At 68.9% G+C, this 15,726-nt stretch overlaps 3 protein-coding genes and 2 non-coding genes across 6 annotated transcripts; 2 read left to right on the top strand and 3 right to left on the bottom strand.

Moving 5' to 3' along the window:
• Nucleotides 1–62: 62 nt before the first annotated feature.
• RPL7A (ribosomal protein L7a) lies at nucleotides 63–2,175 on the bottom strand. Its single transcript, XM_070058624.1, has 8 exons — nucleotides 2,060–2,175; nucleotides 1,667–1,787; nucleotides 1,300–1,449; nucleotides 1,067–1,207; nucleotides 853–932; nucleotides 541–671; nucleotides 280–349; nucleotides 63–206 (listed from the first exon to the last, which is right to left on the bottom strand). The coding sequence occupies exons 1-8, from the start codon at nucleotides 2,060–2,062 to the stop codon at nucleotides 102–104; spliced, it is 801 nt and encodes a 266-aa protein (XP_069914725.1). The 5' UTR covers nucleotides 2,063–2,175; the 3' UTR covers nucleotides 63–101.
• On the bottom strand, nucleotides 738–808 carry LOC138847753 (small nucleolar RNA SNORD36). Its single transcript, XR_011385713.1, has one exon. It is a non-coding gene; the product is annotated as a small nucleolar RNA SNORD36 (small nucleolar RNA).
• LOC138847754 (small nucleolar RNA SNORD24) lies at nucleotides 1,532–1,604 on the bottom strand. Its single transcript, XR_011385714.1, has one exon. It is a non-coding gene; the product is annotated as a small nucleolar RNA SNORD24 (small nucleolar RNA).
• Nucleotides 2,128–5,900, top strand: MED22 (mediator complex subunit 22). The gene is made up of 5 exons (XM_070058650.1): nucleotides 2,128–2,267; nucleotides 2,551–2,702; nucleotides 3,541–3,621; nucleotides 4,037–4,245; nucleotides 5,486–5,900. The coding sequence occupies exons 2-5, from the start codon at nucleotides 2,580–2,582 to the stop codon at nucleotides 5,673–5,675; spliced, it is 603 nt and encodes a 200-aa protein (XP_069914751.1). The 5' UTR covers nucleotides 2,128–2,267; nucleotides 2,551–2,579; the 3' UTR covers nucleotides 5,676–5,900.
• A 151-nt stretch (nucleotides 5,901–6,051) lies between these two features.
• SURF6 (surfeit 6) lies at nucleotides 6,052–11,732 on the top strand. Of its 2 annotated transcripts, XM_070058586.1 has the most exons (6): nucleotides 6,052–7,042; nucleotides 7,194–7,370; nucleotides 7,563–7,651; nucleotides 8,262–8,465; nucleotides 8,846–9,301; nucleotides 9,371–11,732. In XM_070058586.1, the coding sequence occupies exons 1-6, from the start codon at nucleotides 6,949–6,951 to the stop codon at nucleotides 9,392–9,394; spliced, it is 1,044 nt and encodes a 347-aa protein (XP_069914687.1). In that variant the 5' UTR covers nucleotides 6,052–6,948; the 3' UTR covers nucleotides 9,395–11,732. The 2 variants fall into 2 exon arrangements, with proteins under 2 accessions (XP_069914687.1, XP_069914677.1); XM_070058576.1 differs by having other exon boundaries at nucleotides 8,846–10,268.
• The last annotated feature ends 3,994 nt before the right edge of the window (nucleotides 11,733–15,726 follow it).

The raw sequence follows: 15,726 nt of genomic DNA, 5'->3' as shown, positions 1-15,726 counted from the left end.
GCCCTGCGTGTGTGTGTGTGTGTGTGTGTGTGCCCGCGCGTCACTGAGTCAGGGACACGGGCTGGGACAAACCAGCTTTATTATGTACAAGCAGCCCGCGGTCACCCCAGCTTCGTGGCCAGCTCCTTGGCCTTGGCCTTCTCCAGCTTGGCGATGCGAGCCACGGACTTGGGCCCCAGGACGTTGCCTCCCCAGTGGCGGCGGATCTGCAAGGACAGGGGCGGTCAGCCTGGCCGGCCGCGCGGCTGGACAGGGAGGGGCGGGCGCTGCGGCGCTCACCTCGTCGTATCTGTCGTTGTAGTTGGTCCTGATGGCCTCCACCAGCTTCGCCAGGGCCCCTTTGTCCTCCCTGACACACGGGGGGGGGGGGGGGGGGGACACGTGGTTGGTTTTCACTCGCGGGCACAGGGCGGCCTCTGCCTGGGCGCGGGCGCCTCAGACGTCACTGACCACACGGCTGGTTCAGGTGAAGAAATTCTCGACCATCACTGGCGGGGGCAGGGCTGGGGGGAGGGGGCCTGGGGGGACGCGGGCACTTACGAGTTCACCTGCGTGAAGGCCACGGTGGTGCAGGTCTTCCGGTGCACCAGCCGGCCGAGCCGGGCCTTGCCCTTCAGGATGCAGTAGGGGACCCCCATCTTGCGGCACAGGGCGGGCAGGAAGACCACCAGCTGCGAGGGGGAGGCGCGGCTGAGCGGGGCCCCCCCGCGGACCCCCGCCCCGGGCCGCCGGCCGCAGCTGCTCAGGGTTAAAAAGCTCGTGTGTGCGCTTCAGAGCTGCGCTCAGCGCGGACGTGTCGTCATCGCAGCCGCGCGGGGCCCTCCCCGCAGCCGCGCCCCTGCCCGCACCCACCTCGATGGGGTCCACGTCGTGCGCGATCACCACCAGCTGCGCCTTCTTGTTCTCCACCAGGGTCGTGACGGTGTTCACGCCTGGAGCCCGAGCACGCGCGGGCGTGAGCGCGCAGCGTGGGCCCGGCCCCGCTCTCCTGCCCCCTGTCCAGCTCCGGCCCCGCCCCCGCCCCGCAGCACCGGCGGCCGCTGGGTGGGCCCGGCCCCCCGCTCACCCGCCCGCAGCACCGGCGGCCGCTTGGTGGGCACGTCCCCCTTGCCGGCCGCCTTCTTCTCGGCGCGCGCCAGCAGCCGCTGCTTCTTCTCCTGCTTGGTCTCGGGCCGGTACTTGTGGGCCAGCTTCAGCAGCTGCGTGGCTGCGGGGACGCGGGGTTCAGCCTCGCCGCCCGCCGCCCCCCGCCCCGGCCCCGCGGGAGCGCCCCGCCCCGCCGCGCCCCCCGCCCCGCACCCGTCTGGCGGTCCAGCGCCTGCGTGAACTGGTTGATGGCGGGCGGCACCTTCAGCCGCTTGTACAGGATGGCCCGCTGCCGCTGCAGCCGGATGTAGCGCGGCCACTTGACGAAGCGCGTGAGGTCCCGCTTGGGCTGGATGTCCTGTCCTGGGGGGGCAGCGCCGTGAGCCCGGCCCGGCCCGGCCCGGCCCGCCCCCGCCCGCGCCCCGCGCCCGCCCCGGCCGGCCGGCGCATCAGCGATCTTGGTGGTGTGGACGTCGTCAGCGCGCTCGGATAGCAAATATTCCGTCACATCATCTGCGCCGGCCCCGGCCCGCCCGCCCGCCCGCCCGCGCGCCCGCCCGGCCCGCACGGCCCCGCGCACCGATGCCGAAGTTCTTGGGCCGCTTCTCGAACAGCGGGTTCACCACCTTCTTGGCCTCCTGCTTCTTGACCACGGCAGGGGCCGGGGCCACCTTCTTCCCCTTGGCCTTCTTCCCCTTCGGCTGCCGCGGGCGAGAGAGACCGAGGCCGTTACAGCCGCCCCCGCCTCGGCCCGTCCCCTCTGGGGTCCGCACTGCGGCGAAGCGCTCCCCGGTCCTCCTCCCCGACCCGGCAGCCGCAGGGCCGGCGCACCCCGCTCCGCGGCCCCCGTGCCGGACACGGCAGGCCTCCCCTAGCCCCCGGCGGCGCGGGGGAGCCGCCCGCACGCGCCCGGCAGAGGATGGCTGCGGATGGAGCCCGGACCCGGGTCGGGAGCCGCAGGACGCAGACTCACCATCTTGAGCGGCTAGAGGAGAGAGAAAGGGAAGGGAATTGTGGGTAATATGAAGCCGCCTCGGGTATCGCGAGACCTGGCGCCTGCGCGGGATTTCGGTTTAAAGCGACAGCGTCCTTTAACGCTTGAAGCCAGGGGCGGGGCCTCGAGAGTGGCGGCGGACTCGGGAGAAGATTCGGCGGGCCGGGCCGGGTGTGGACGGGCTCCGGTGAGCGCGGGCCCGGGGGGCAGGGCCGCCGACGGCGAGCTGGGGTCGGCGCTGCCCGGGAGCGGCGAGGGAGGCTGTGGCCGGTTCGCGGCGTCGCCGGCCCCGAGTCGGGTGTTCGGCCGCGTTTCCGGGGCCCCGGGCGTGCAAGCGAAGGGTCCGGCCTCGGAGCCGGTCCGCCGCGGCGGGGTGCGGGGTGGACGGAGACCGGGCCCGGGGGCGGCGGGGCGCGAGCTCGCGGGCCTAGCTCGTCCTGCTCAGGCCAGCCCTGCCCCGGGGGTTGCAGAGCGACCCCTGTGCCGCCCGAGGCGCGCCATGGCCCAGCAGAGAGCGCTGCCCCAGAGCAAGGAGACGCTGCTGCAGTCCTACAACAAGCGGCTCAAGGATGACGTCAAGTCCGTCATGGACAACTTCACGGAGATCATCAAGACCGCCAAGGTGGGCGCGGGTTCGGGCCGGGGGCCGCTCGCGCTGGCGTTGCCCGCGGGCGATGGGCAGTGGGCGGTGGACGGTCGGGGCGGTGGGCAGAGGGGGCGACCGACCGGGCGGTGGGCGTCGGGCGGATGGGGCGGTGGGCGATGGGTGGACGGCGCGGTGGCTGTGGGGCAGGCAAAGCAGAGCCGGGGCTCCGGCCCGACCGCGGCTACCGCGAGTGCCGGGGTCGCTGCCTCGGTTTCCCCGTGTGACCAGGGGGCAGTTTCTCTGGGGAAGGCAGCTGTTGGGGGCCTGAGCCTCGTAGCCGCTGCGTGACCGGGAGAGAGATGGACGCGGCGGGGGGGGGGGGGGGAGCTGGGGGCCCCTGCAGGTAGGCAGGGTGGTCAGGGCCTGGGCCGTAGCTGGCAGTCACGTGGCCACCCGTGTGCCGTCTCCGTGGTCTCCACGATTAAGCTCCGGTGGCCTCGTCCCCTTTTCAGAGGACGCTTACCGGCTTCCCCTTCCACGGCCTCGCAGCGTCCGCGGGGAGGCCGTGTCCAGGCTGAGGGCCTGGGCTGGGTGCCCGGCTCCTCTGGTGCTTGGGAGTCGCCTGCAGCACGCTGGGGTCCGTCCCAGCCGGTGACCCAGGGGCCCCTGTGCCCGGCCCGCGGGACGCAGCCACTTGGAGAAGTGACCCCAGGCCCTGCCAAACCAGGCTGCACACCCCAGATGAGGCTGGCCGTCCCGGCGGTCAGCGCCGTGGGCTCCGGCGCGGGGAGGGAGCCTGGACGGACGTCTGGTCAGCGCAGGGGGCGGGCGGGGGCTCCGGCCGGCCGCTCTAGGCGTCCTCGTTTGTTCCCAGATCGAGGAGGAGACGCAGGTGTCGCGGGCCACTCAGGGCGAACAGGACAACTACGAGATGCACGTGCGGGCCGCCAACATCGTGAGTGCTGGGGTGGGGACAGCGGGGGTCTCCACTAGGCTTCCCGGGGGGTGGGGCGCAGGGCTCCCCCTCCTGTGAGCGGCAGGGAGAAAGCAGGAGGGGCTGCGGCTTTGCCCCCTGGTGCCTTTGTAGAGCCCGGAGGCGGCCAGGCGGGTGGCGTGTCCGGCGGTCCCGGGAGTCTGGCAGGGGCCCCTGGGCTGCTGCCCCGGGGACACACGGGCCAGAACGGGCCCTTGCACGGCTGAAACCCGGGGCTGAGCCCAGGGCGGGGGCCGGAAGTAGGCCTGCGCCCCTGCTGGTCAGGCAGGTGCCCGGGACCCTGCCGGCCTGGAGCCCCATTCTGCGGACGAGGAGGCCGAGGCCCCCGGGCACCGCGCTCCCTGACGCCGTGCCGCCCTGGCTCTGCCGGCTGCAGGTCCGAGCGGGCGAGTCCCTGATGCGGCTGGTGTCCGACCTCAAGCAGTTCCTCATCCTCAATGACTTCCCCTCCGTGAACGAGGCCATCGACCAGCGCAACCAGCAGCTGCGCGCCCTGCAGGAGGAGTGTGACCGGAAGCTGGTGGCGCTGCGGGACGAGGTGTCCATCGACCTGTACGAGCTGGAGGAGGAGTACTACTCGTCCAGGTACAGATAGGGCTGGGCCCGGCCCCCAGGAAGGCGCCGCGTTCCGGAGCGTTTGACGGACAGACGATTCTCCACCAGGCCCTTGTGCCGCACCCGTGGGCGTCGGGGGGCTGCCGCCGGGCGCCGGAGCTCAGCCCCCTCCCCCAAGAGCCTCCTCCTGCACCGCTCCACTTAGTGGTTGAATCCAGGCGTAGACATTTCAGCCCAGGCCGGGCTGGCTCCTCTGCACCGCCCGGGCCCGTGCCCACGTCCGCGTTGCCAGTGCTCGCCTGGGGGGCCATGTCACCAAACTCCGTGGCGGGGCGGTGGGGTGGTCTTGGGGGCAGGGAGGGAGATGGCCTGCAGAGCCGTCCAGTCTCCCATCATGCAGCCTTGTTCCTGGAGCTGGAGCGCTGGGCCCCGGGGACACAGCAGTTGGCGACACCTGTCATTCTAGCTGGGGGAGGGGGGGTGCTCCTAGGGTCTGAAAACTGAGACCGTGTGGGCCGGGGGCCCCAGGAAATCCGAGTGTAGCGTGCACAGCGGCAGCGGAGGCTGCGGCCATCCCACTCGTGGCGGCTCCTGGACCAACCTCCCCCGCCCCCGGAAGTGGATTGAAAATGCCACCTGTTGCTCCCGGAGGCCGTGTCGGGCCTCCCAGCTCCTCGCCTGTGAACACCTGTGCCAGGGCCGTTCCGGGCAGGGCCAGCAGGTGGCGCTCGCCCCTCCCTGCCGGCCTGCGGGGTGCAGGCCCCCCCCCCCCCCCCCCCCCGTCCATGCTTGGCAGTCCCCTGCCTCCACACTCGCTCGCGCACCGCCCGCCGCTGTCTGCTTGCTCTTTCTGGTTCCGCCTCTCCCCTTCCGCTCTCCGTGAGACGCCACTCTGAGCCCAGGACGGTTCCCAGCCCGAATGCCGAGGGCAGGGGCGAGGGAGGGGAGCCAGGGGCAGGGGCCAGCCCCGGGCTCATCGCCCCCGCTGTGGCTGAGCCGAGCCCTTCACCAGGGGCCCTGCCGGGGGCCGGGAGCCGCCGGCCAGCACAGCGACCCCGTGAGCTCGGGCCGCCTGGGAGGGGCAGGCCCGGGGTGGCTTCCCCCTCTCCGGACGGACGCAGGGGTGCGCCGGCCCCCGCAGCCAGGCCAGAGTGGAAGGGAGCGGCAGGTCAGCTGCGTCTGTTTTCTCAACTCTGCTTCTGTCTTGCCCCACCCCGGCTTTCCTCTCTGCTGCTCCTGTCTCTCCCTGGGGTTTCTGGTGGCTGCAAAGCTCCAGTCTGGGCGAAGCTAACGACCTGCCTCTGTGCGAAGCTTACTGGAGGCCGGACCTCGACACAGACTCTGCCGATGGCCTCGCGGCCCCTCCGCTGGCGTCCCCGGAGCCCGGCGCCGGCCCCCTGCAGGCTGCAGCCACGGCCCACTCCCACGCGGGTGGCCCCGGCCCCACGGAGCACGCCTGACCTGCCAGGCCCTGGTTTCTCCGGACCTTGGGAACCTGGACAGGGAGCCTGGGGGGAGCGGACCCAGCCACTGCCTCCCTGGGCGGCCAGGCGGGAAGGAGGCAGCCGGCTCAGGGCGCCGTCCGCCGCGCCTGGCTCCTGGACAGTGCGCTTGCGGCCACGAATGTCCGCGCCCCGCGTCCCTGGTGCTGCCGAGGCTGCCGAATAAAAACGCCGCCTCCTGTTCTTGTTGCAGCCTCTTTCTTCCGCAGCCTGCGCGGCCCCGGCCGGGCCTCTCCGCTGGCGCCCATCAGGCCCTCGCGTCGGGCGAGTGAGAGGCTCGGAGCCCGGGCGCGCGTCCTCGGGTGTCTGCCCGGCTGGGGGGCGGCAGGTGCACCCATGGCCCACAGCCTGGGCCGCGGACGGTGGAGCCCTACACCTGTTGCCTGGGCGCCCCCTGCGGGCCGGGGCCGCACCCTGGACACCCCGCGGAGGCCACTGCGGGCCCGGGAGGGCGGGCAAGCGAGGGGACCGTCCACCGTCCCCCGTCCCGGGGCTGTCAGTCACCCCGGCCCGGGCCGCGGGGCTCCGAGGTTTTGCGCCCGGAGACGCGGGGAGGCGCGCCCCGGGCCTGAGCGGGTCCGCAGAGCGCGGCCGCGCGCTCCCCGCAGGCAGCCGCTGACCAATGGCCGTCCCGACCGCCGGTGCTCGGCGGGGCCCTGCGGGTGTCAGGGGACCGGGGAGTGGGGTCCCCGCGCCTCAGGCCGGCGACTCGGCCTCGGCCTGGGCTGGAAACACCACGGCCTCGGGACTGGGACCGGCGACGGCGAGGCCTTGGGTCCCCGTGGGCACGCGGTGGCCCGGACGGAGATCCAGGCTCCTGGCGGGCATCCGGGGCGGAGCCAGCGGACGGAACATCTCTCTCTGCTTTTCAAACATGAGCTCCCCGGTCACCTCTGTGACAGGACCCGCGTCCGCGGCGCCCACCCGAGACGGGCTGAGGCGGCTCGGACACCCGGGCACTTCGTCCCCTGCCCACTGACCCACGACGCCTGGGGGCGGGGCCGCGGAGGGGCTCCTCCCCGACGGCCCACAATGCTCCGCGCTCGCGCGGGGCGCCTCTTCCGGTGGAGCCAGACCTGTCCAGTCGCACGCAGCTGCTCGGCGCTCGGCTGGCGGCGCCTGCGCCCGCGGTGGCTTCCGGCGAGCGGCGCGGCGCGGTCGCGGGGCTTCACCGCGTCCCCCGTCTCGCGCTCTGCGGCCGCCGCGAGCCGTGGTGCCGCGACCTGCAGCCATGACGTCCCTGCTCGCCAAGGACGCCTACCTCCAGGGCCTGGCCAAGAAGATTTGCGCGCAGCCCGGCCCCGAGCCGCAGAAGCGCAAAGCGGGTGAGGCGGCCGGCGGGTCGGGGCGGAGGGCGTGCGGGGCCGGAAAGGCTGTAGGGGGCTGGGGTGGGCCCGGGCCGGGGAGGGCCGTGTCCGCCGGGGGCCGCGCCGGGGTCGGAGCCCTTGGCACAGACTCTCCTCTCTGGCACTGCAGCGGGCAAAGCTCGAGGCTCGGAAGCTGCTGGGCCGCCGAGGAAGAAGAGGAGGAAGGCGCCCAAGAGGCCGCGCGGCCCGCAGGAGACGCAGCGCCGGGCGCAGGCCGCCTCCGGGCCCCGCGCGTCGGCGGCTGCCCCGGAGCGCGAGGCCTCCGGCTCCACGGGGGCCGCCGCAGGTGAGGGGCCGGGCCGGGCCTGGGGGACAGCAGGGCTCCGCGGGCAGGGCCGCACCCGGGGCCGGGGGTGGCCTGAGCCGCTGCTGCGGGAACCCCAGCTACCGCAGCCGGCGGGCTGTTGGGGACAGCGCAGGGGCTGCCCGCCGAGCCGGGGGCGGGTTCGCGGGCCCCTCTCAGCCCCGTCTCCCCCAGGTGGCCCGGCCGCCGAGCCTGACTCCGTGTTTGCGCTGGACGTCCTGCGGCAGCGGCTGCGCGAGAAGATCCGGGAGGCCCGGGGCCAGGTGGGTGCCGAGACCTCGCCGCGACCCTCCGCCCTCGCAGCTTTGGGGGACCTCGGTCCCCAGGTCGCCAGCCGCGTGCTGGGTCCCCGTGACAGCCAGGTGCCGGGTGCGCACTCTCGGCTCGGCGTGGGGGCACAGCCCGCTGCGTGCCTGCTCCCCTTTCCGGGGCGTGTCCTCCGGCCGTGCCCTCGGCGCCAGGACTGGGCGGCAGTGGGGCCGTGGGTGGGGGTAAGCCCTCCTGCGGGCAGGACGGGCTCTGGGCCGCCACCGGGGCTGGGGGTCCCCGCCATCGTCCTGTGAGGACAGGGGGCAGGGCTGTACCTGTCAGTGAGCTAGGCCCCGCCCCAACCTCGCGGGAGGCGGTCGCCGAGGGGGCAGTGAGGCCGTCCTGTTCGCCCAGCCTTCTGGGCAGGTGCCCTGCGGTGAGCAGCCCTTCGCTGTGGGGTTCTGAGTGGCACCAGCACCCGTGGGCTGGGAGCCACGGTTCTCGCTTGGACGTCCCGGGGCTCCTCCGTGCCTCCCAGCCCCGCTCTCGCCCTGGGCGTGTGCTGGACGCCCTGGGCGTGTGCTGGACGGAGGCCTCTAACCAGGGACGCCCGCTCCTCTCCAGGGCGGGGCCGAGGAGCCGTCAGCCGCCACCTTGGAGAAGCGGCGGCGCAGGAAGCAGGAGCGGGAGCGGAAGAAGAGGAAGCGCAGGGAGCTGCGTGCCCGGGCGGAGGCCAAGGAGGCCGGGGAGGCCGAGGCCGCGGCTGCGCCGGCCCCAGAGGCTGCCCGCAAGGAGCCCCCCGAGCCGCCGGGGCTGATCTTCAATAAGGTGAGCGGGGCCTGGCGCTCAGGAGGGCTCCGGGCCTGGGGGGGGGGACTTCTGTCCTGGGCTGGGCTCTGGCCTGGGGGGCGACTTCCATCCAGGGCTGGGCTCCAGGCCTGGGGGGTGACTTCCGTCCAGCTCTGATCTCTGGGCCTGGGGGGGGGGTGACTTCTGTCTGGGGCTGGGCTCCAGGCCTGGGGGGCGACTTCCGTCCAGCTCTGATCTCTGGGCCTGGGGGGGGGGTGACTTCTGTCCGGGGCTGGGCTCTGGCCTGGGGGGTGACTTCCGTCCGGGGCTGGGCTCCTGGACTGGTCACCTGGGGGGTGACTTCGTCCGGGGCTGGTGAGGCCCGGGGTGCCGTGTGTGAGCTGACGCCGCCCTCCCAGGTGGAGGTGAGTGAGGAGGAGCCGGCCAGCAAGGCCCAGCGCAGGAAGGCGAGGAGGCAGCAGGTGAAGGGGAAGCTGACGCCGCTCACGGGCAGGAACTACCGGCAGCTGCTGGAGCGCCTGCAGGCGCGGCGGGGCCGGCTGGAGGAGCTGCGCGCGCGGGACGAGGGCAGCGCCCGGCAGCTGGAGGCCAGGATGCAGTGGACCAACCTGCTGTACAAGGCGGAGGGCGTGAGGATCCGGGACGACGAGGGCCTGCTGCGGGCGGCCCTGCAGCGCAAGGAGAAGCGGCGGGCCCAGCGCCAGCGCCGCTGGGAGAAGCGCTCGGCCCGCGTGGTGCAGCAGATGCAGCAGCGGCAGGACAAGCGCCGGCAGAACCTGCGCCAGAAGAAGGCGGCCAGGGCCGAGCGGCGCCTGCAGAGGGCCCGCAAGAAGGGCCGCGTGCTGCCCCAGGACCTGGCGCGGGCCGGCCTGGCCTGAGCGGCCTGTGCGGCTGGGGGAGGGGCGAGCTGGGCCCCCCAGGACCTGGCGCGGGCCGGCCTGGCCTGAGCGGCCTGTGCTGGGCCCCGGCCGTCTCCCCTGAGAGCGGAGAGCGCCCCAGACGCTTGCAGGGTGAGGAGGAAGGCCACGTCACTGCCGCCCTCCCCTACCGCGGTCACCGGGCCACGGGACAGGTGCGGGTGTCTTCGGACTGCCCTTTGAGCCAGAAACATGCTCAGGACCAATGAGAAGCCGAAGTGAGAAGTGAGAGTGGCTGGTGGAGCTCGGGGGAGGCCGGAGTCTGGGCGAGGCTGTCCTGGGCCCAGACACCCGGCCCCTGCCCGCTGTTTCCATCTTGGTCTTTGGGGCTCAGTCGCCCTGGGGCAGCATCGCACACGGACGCTGCAGGAGGAGGTGGCCCCTTGGCCACCCTGGGCAGGGCACTGGCCGGAGGCGGAGACGCTGTGCGGGCCTCCCCTGCCCTCTGGAGTGAGGGGCGGGGCAGCTGGTGTCTCAGTGTCTGGGGGGGAAGCCCCGCGCCCTGAGCGGCGCCTCTCCCCACCCCCGTGGTGAGTGCCGCGGGCAGGCGGGTGGTGCCGGGTGTCTCTGACCCTGTTCCCCCTCGTGCGGCTGCACTGTGCGCTGTGTGACGACCAGGCTGGGGCCGGTGTGGCAGCAGGGAAGCCGCCGCCTTGGTGCCGGCGTCCCGTGTGGGTGCCTGTTTGAATCTTGGCCGTTCCGTTTCCAGTCCAGCTCCCTGCTAATGGCCTGGAAAAGCGGAAAATGCCTCAGATTTCTGGGCCCTCACGGCATCCGTGGAGGCCCAGCTGGGGCTCCTGGCTCTGACCAGTGGTTGTGGCCGTCTGGGGGTGGGCCTGCAGGGGGAAGAGCTCTGTAACTCTGACTTTCAAAATAAATAAGTACATTTTTTTTTCTTTAAAAAGTGAGCTGATTCTGCGGCTCTGGGCTCAGCCGCAGGAGGTGGAGGGGTCCGTCCGCCTCTCCTTGGGCGTTCTCTTGAGTCTGTTGCCGTTGAGCCGAGGCCGTGGTCTTGAGTGGCCTCCGCCAGCACAGGCCCAGCGAGGGGCACGAGGACAGCGTTTCTGCCCCGGGCAGGACCCCTCCCCCGCTCAGTGGGTGGGGGTCGTTGGGCCCTCCCTGCACCTGTCGCTCCCCCTCTTCGTGGAGGAACGACACAGGACCCTGCGCTGTTCTTTCGTCTGCTCGGCCCTCCCCGGGTTTGCTGCTGGTTCTTCCCGGGTTGGCTACTATCCCTTCCACCTCCGTGGAAGGGCAGTTCCCCCTGGCCACATTCCCCACTTCCGCAGGGGAGCGGCACACCGCCGGCCGGCTCTTCTCGGGGGCTGCACAGGTGTTCCTTCAGCTAGATGGTCCCCTTAGATGTTCCTCGTGCATGCCGTCTCTCTCCTCCTTTATAGTCCTCCTCCGCCAATCCTAACTCGGCTGCCCACACGCCGAGTACGCTGCTCTCCTCCAATCAGGAGCAAGTCCTACAGTTTATTAGTTGAACTGGAGGCAGCTGTGCGGAAGCTGTTTACTTCTCTCCCAGCGCCATGTTGTGGGGGAGCAGATGCATAGAATAAGTCTTAATCCCAGTAACTCAGTCTAGTCCGGTTTGCTCCCCACAGCACCCATGTTCCCAGCTATGCCCCCAGGAAGCCCGCGCGCCTTCTGTCTGTGCGTTCTGGAGGGAGCAGAGTGCTAGAGGCAGCGCTTCCACCAGATGGCCCAGCGGCTGGAGCCAGGAGCTCCTCCCCTGTCTCCCACGTGGGTGCGGGGCCCACACACCGGGGCCATGTCCTGGCTGCTTTCCCAGGTGCATTAGCAGGAAGGTGGGTCAGAAGTGGAACAGCCAGGACTTGAACCGCTGCCCATGTGGGACGCTGGTGTCGCACATGGTGGCTTTGGCCGCTTGGCCACAGCGCTGGCCCAGGCTGAGTCGGCCAGGGCAGGGACTCAGAGGAAGACAGACAGCCACACTTCACAAGCAAACCTGGAAAACCAAGACGAAGCCCAGATTCGGTGTCCTGTCGGCAGGTCTCAGTGCCATGGAATTGTGCTCGCTGAGGGTTGGACTTCATGCTGTTGAAGGTGAACTTCGAGGAGGAACAGCAGGTTTTAAAAAGTAGTCGGCGTGGCCAGCACTGTGACAGCGCGTGAAGCCGCATCCCACGGGAGCACGGTTCACATCCCAGCCGCTCCACTTGCGACCCAGCTCCCATCCGTCAGGCCTGGGGACAGCGGTGCCAGGGGAGACCCAGATGCGGTCACAGACTCCTGGCTTTGCCTGTCAGCCCCGGCCTTGACTGCCGTTTGAGGAGTGAACCAGGAGTGAAAGCTTTGTAACTGCCTTTCATGTAAATAAATATTAAAAAAAGCAAAGACAGAGGAGCTGTTTTGAATCCAAGTGAATGCCAGCGGCATAAAACCAGGGGCTGTGAATGGTGATTTAAGGGTTTTTTTTAAACCATTTATTTATTTATTTATTTGAAAGGCAGAGTTACACAGAGAGAGGAGCGGCAGAGAGAGAGAGAGTCTTCCATCCACTGTTCATTCCCCCAGATGGCTGCAACGGCTGGAGCTGAGCCGACCCCAGTTGGAAGCCAGGAGCTTCTTGTGGGTCTCCCATGAGTGTGCAGGGGCCCAAGGACTTGGGCCATCTTCTACTGCTTTCCCAGGCCACAGCAGGGAGCTGGATGGGAAGTGGAGCAGCCGGGTCTTGAACCAGTGACCATATGGGATGCCGGCACTGAAGGCAGCGGCTTTAGCTGGTGATGCCACAGCACTGGCCCCGTGATTAATTTTAATTAAGCAAGTACTCGGGTTGTTAGCCATGTGTGAAGTCCTTGGTCGCGCTGGTGGCTGTGCTGTTGGGCTGCACGGAGAACGTTTGCGTGCTACACAGCGCTGTCTTGTAATTTGCAAGACTGGACTTGGGGAATCTTCTAGAAAACGGATTCAGTTGCTCAGTAGAGTGTTCATGTCTTTTTGAGAAAGACTAGAAGTTTGCCTGTACGTGACACGGTAAGAGGCATGGCGGGGCTACAGAGTGCAGGCCACTGGTGACAAGACAGGTGCTTCTCCCCCGGGAGCAGACAGAGCCCGGAAGTCCCACACCCAGCCCACAGCATCCGGAACCTCCCCTGGGCCTCCGCGGCACGTGTCAGGGTCCAGTGTCCTGTCCAGGCTCTGAGTGACATGAACCATGTCCCGCCACGTCCCAGAACGAGGGGCGTGTCGGGGCTGGTTCTGCTCACTTCTCACCCGTGGTGAAGGCTGGGGCGAGGCTGGCAGCTAGCCCTGACGTGCCTGGCCAGGAGGGGAGCTAGAAGGGCAGACCGTGGCTCCACCTGCCTCGGGGCTGCCCCCAGCATCTCTGCAGCCTGCTGGGCTGCCGTGGCACGAAAGGCACCAGGGGCCGTGGACGGACAGGGCAGAGCTGACCCGGGTAGGACTTGGTGTCCAGCAGCCCAGTTGTGCTGGGCTGGGGGCAGGGGCTCCTTTCCCCCAGAAAGGCCAAGGCCCCACCCACAGGGCCAGGTGCAGACCACAGGCAGGTCTGTGCTCAGCCCGGGAAGCGGGTGTCGGAAGCCCACCTCCCAGGCGGCACCTGTCGGCCGCGGGCTGTGCCTGTTTCAGCGTTTGTGCGGGCCAGCCGCACCAGTCTAACGGAACCTGAAGGGGGCGTGGGAATGAAGAGGGACGAGGGAGAGAGAATGGAGCCAAGACAAAAGGCTGATCAAGGCTCGTTTATTCCAGCGTCTCAACGATATTTACACCTAACCAGCGGTAGCTCAGGGCAGCACAGAGGATAACAGCATACACAAGCAACTTCCCGTGCTTTCTGCAAGTCACAATGTAGTCCTTTTTAACGAGTGCTCGTTTGATCATCCTCCTTCAACATGGGAGTACGTGGCTCTCATCCCAGGGTTTGCACAAGCCAAGACTGACCTTGGCTCGTCCATGGGCTGCCTGCAGGCGAGCCAGTCCCTGCAGCTCTGAGACGTGCGCCGGCCCCGTGCGCCGCCTGCTGTCGGTCTTGGTCCACCGCAGGCCAGGCGTCTCCTCCCTGAGTTCGCATCGGTCTCCCGTGGCTGTGGGTTCTGGCTCCCTGGTGTCTGATGGCTGATCGTCAGCGGGTTTCCCGTCGCTGGAGGTTGACGGTGAGTCTTGGAATACCTCCTCTGGGCACTCAGCAGTGTGGGGCGACACCCAAACCCACCGTGAATTCAGAATGCCCCAGTTGAAGACGCGTGCAGTGCCCAACTCGCCAAGCGGCCTGCTACCCTGAGCGTGCGCAGGACACTCGTTAGCTTTCAGTGCGGCAAAAGCACCTAACACGTGTGTGGTTCACATGAAGAAAGGCACCTAACACACGTGTCTTACACGGAAGTAAGGCACCTGTCGTGTGTATTTTACACACCTAACGTGTATGTATTTTACATGGAAGTAAGGCACCTGTCATGTATGTCTTACACAGAGGTAAGGCACCTGACACGAGTGTGTTTAGAAGTGTTGTCTACCCCGTGTGGTTGTACCCGTGTTTATCGTGGTGGCCGCGTGGCTGCCGCGGAGCCCCGTGGCCGCCCTGCCTGGTGTTCTCAAGGCCGCGGAGCCCCATGGCCGCCCTGCCTGGTGTTCTCAAGGCCGCGGAGCCCCGTGGCCGCCCTGCCTGGTGTTCTCAAGGCCGCGGAGCCCCGTGGCCGCCCCAGCCCCTGGAGAAGCCCTCGCTGCCTTGGCCTCCCTGAATCCCCAGCTCTGTCCCCTTAACCCCGGGCGCTGGATCCCTTGGACTTCCCTGCGCTGCTGCGTGGGGGCTCCCAGACAGGAGGGGGTGGCCGTCACAAGGCCCCCCGTTTGTCACCTCCCTGTGCCGCCTGCGTCTGACGTCTGGAGGTCGTGCTCCACCTACTCTGGTTTGAATTGTCGGAAGCAGACAGCAGATCTGACGCCATCTGCGTCGTGCACGGCCACGCCTCAGCGGTGGATGGCTCCCACTAAATGAGTCCCACTCACACTGCAACTGCTTTGCCACTGCTTGACGTCCACTTGAGAGGCAGACGGAGAGGGGGCATCTGCCGGTCCACTGACCAGATGCCTGCAGCAGCTGGCCCGGCCCACGCTAAGGCCAGGAGCCAGGAGCTCCAGCCGGGTCTCCCCCGGGGGTGGCAGGGGCCACCGTCTTCCATGGCCCCCCAGGAGCATTGGAAGCTACAGAAGCCGGATTCGAACTGGGCACTCTGATATGGGGGAGCGGCTTAACCCTCCGGGCCGCAGCGCCTGCCTCTCCCTCAGACTCTAACTAATCCACTACGCGTGAGGCTAAACGTTTCTCTGGTTTCAGACTTGTTAGCGCCTCAGAATAAGCACCTGTGGACAAAGCAGCGCACCATTCAACGTTGCTTCTATTGGAATAAAATGCACAGAACAGAATTCACCATCCAATCATGCTAAAGTGACCTTCGATGTTGCACGGTCGTCACCGCCGCCCACTCCCAGACCGTCTCGCCACACCGGAAGGAACAGCTGTGCCTGCTTGCCAGTCACGCGGCACCCCGGCACCTCCGCGTCCTGTCTGGGCTGCCCGTTTCTGGGCGCTCTGCCCTGGAGTCGTGTGGCCGCCTTCTCTGACCCAGTGCGGTGTTTGTGTCGCCCGTGGCCGCGTCAGTCCCCTCGTGTGGTCACCCCCGTCTTCCACTAGTGAGTGAGGCGATGGGCATCTGACGAGTGCCAGTGCGGCTGGTGCCCCAGTGAGCACGCGTGCAGGTTTTGGTTTGCCCTCTCGTGCTCCTGGCGTGGTGGTTACCTGTGTAGCTGTGCGCCTCCAAAGCGTCCCGCAGTGGCTGCGCCGCTTGGACTCCCCCGGCCCTGAGTGAGGGCTGGAGTCTCTCCACGTCCTTGCCAACGCTTGTGATTTTTCCTTCATTAACTCAGAGCCTCCTCGGGGTGGGCGTTGTCATGGAGGGGTGAAGCCACCACCTGGCACGCCCACATCGCATACCGAGTGCCGGATTCCAGTCCTGGCGGCTTTGCCTCCACCCAGCTTTGCGCTGGCGTGCACCCTGTGAGACGGCACGTGCTGGCTGGAGCACTCAAGTCACTGTCACTCGTGGGGGCCCACACTGCGCTCCTGGCTCCTGGCTTTGGCTTGGCCCAGCCCCGGGTTGTGTCGGCATTTCAGGAGTGACCCAGTGGATGGCGTGGACATCTCATTTCTCTCCCTCCCCCTCCCTCTCCCCCCTCCCTCCCTCCCCCCTCTCCCTCCCTCTCTCTCCCGTATCTCCCTCCCCCTTCCTCTCTCCCTCTCCCTCCCTCTCCCCCTCCCTTCCTCCCCCTCCCTCTCCCTTCCTCCCTCTCCCCCTCCCTCCATCTCTCTCTCC

Source organism: Oryctolagus cuniculus, chromosome 1 (assembly GCF_964237555.1).
Source record: "Oryctolagus cuniculus chromosome 1, mOryCun1.1, whole genome shotgun sequence".
In the NCBI taxonomy this organism is placed as follows: domain Eukaryota; kingdom Metazoa; phylum Chordata; class Mammalia; order Lagomorpha; family Leporidae; genus Oryctolagus; species Oryctolagus cuniculus.
Note: the sequence above shows the minus strand (reverse complement) of the source record. Positions and strands in the feature narration are given on the sequence as shown.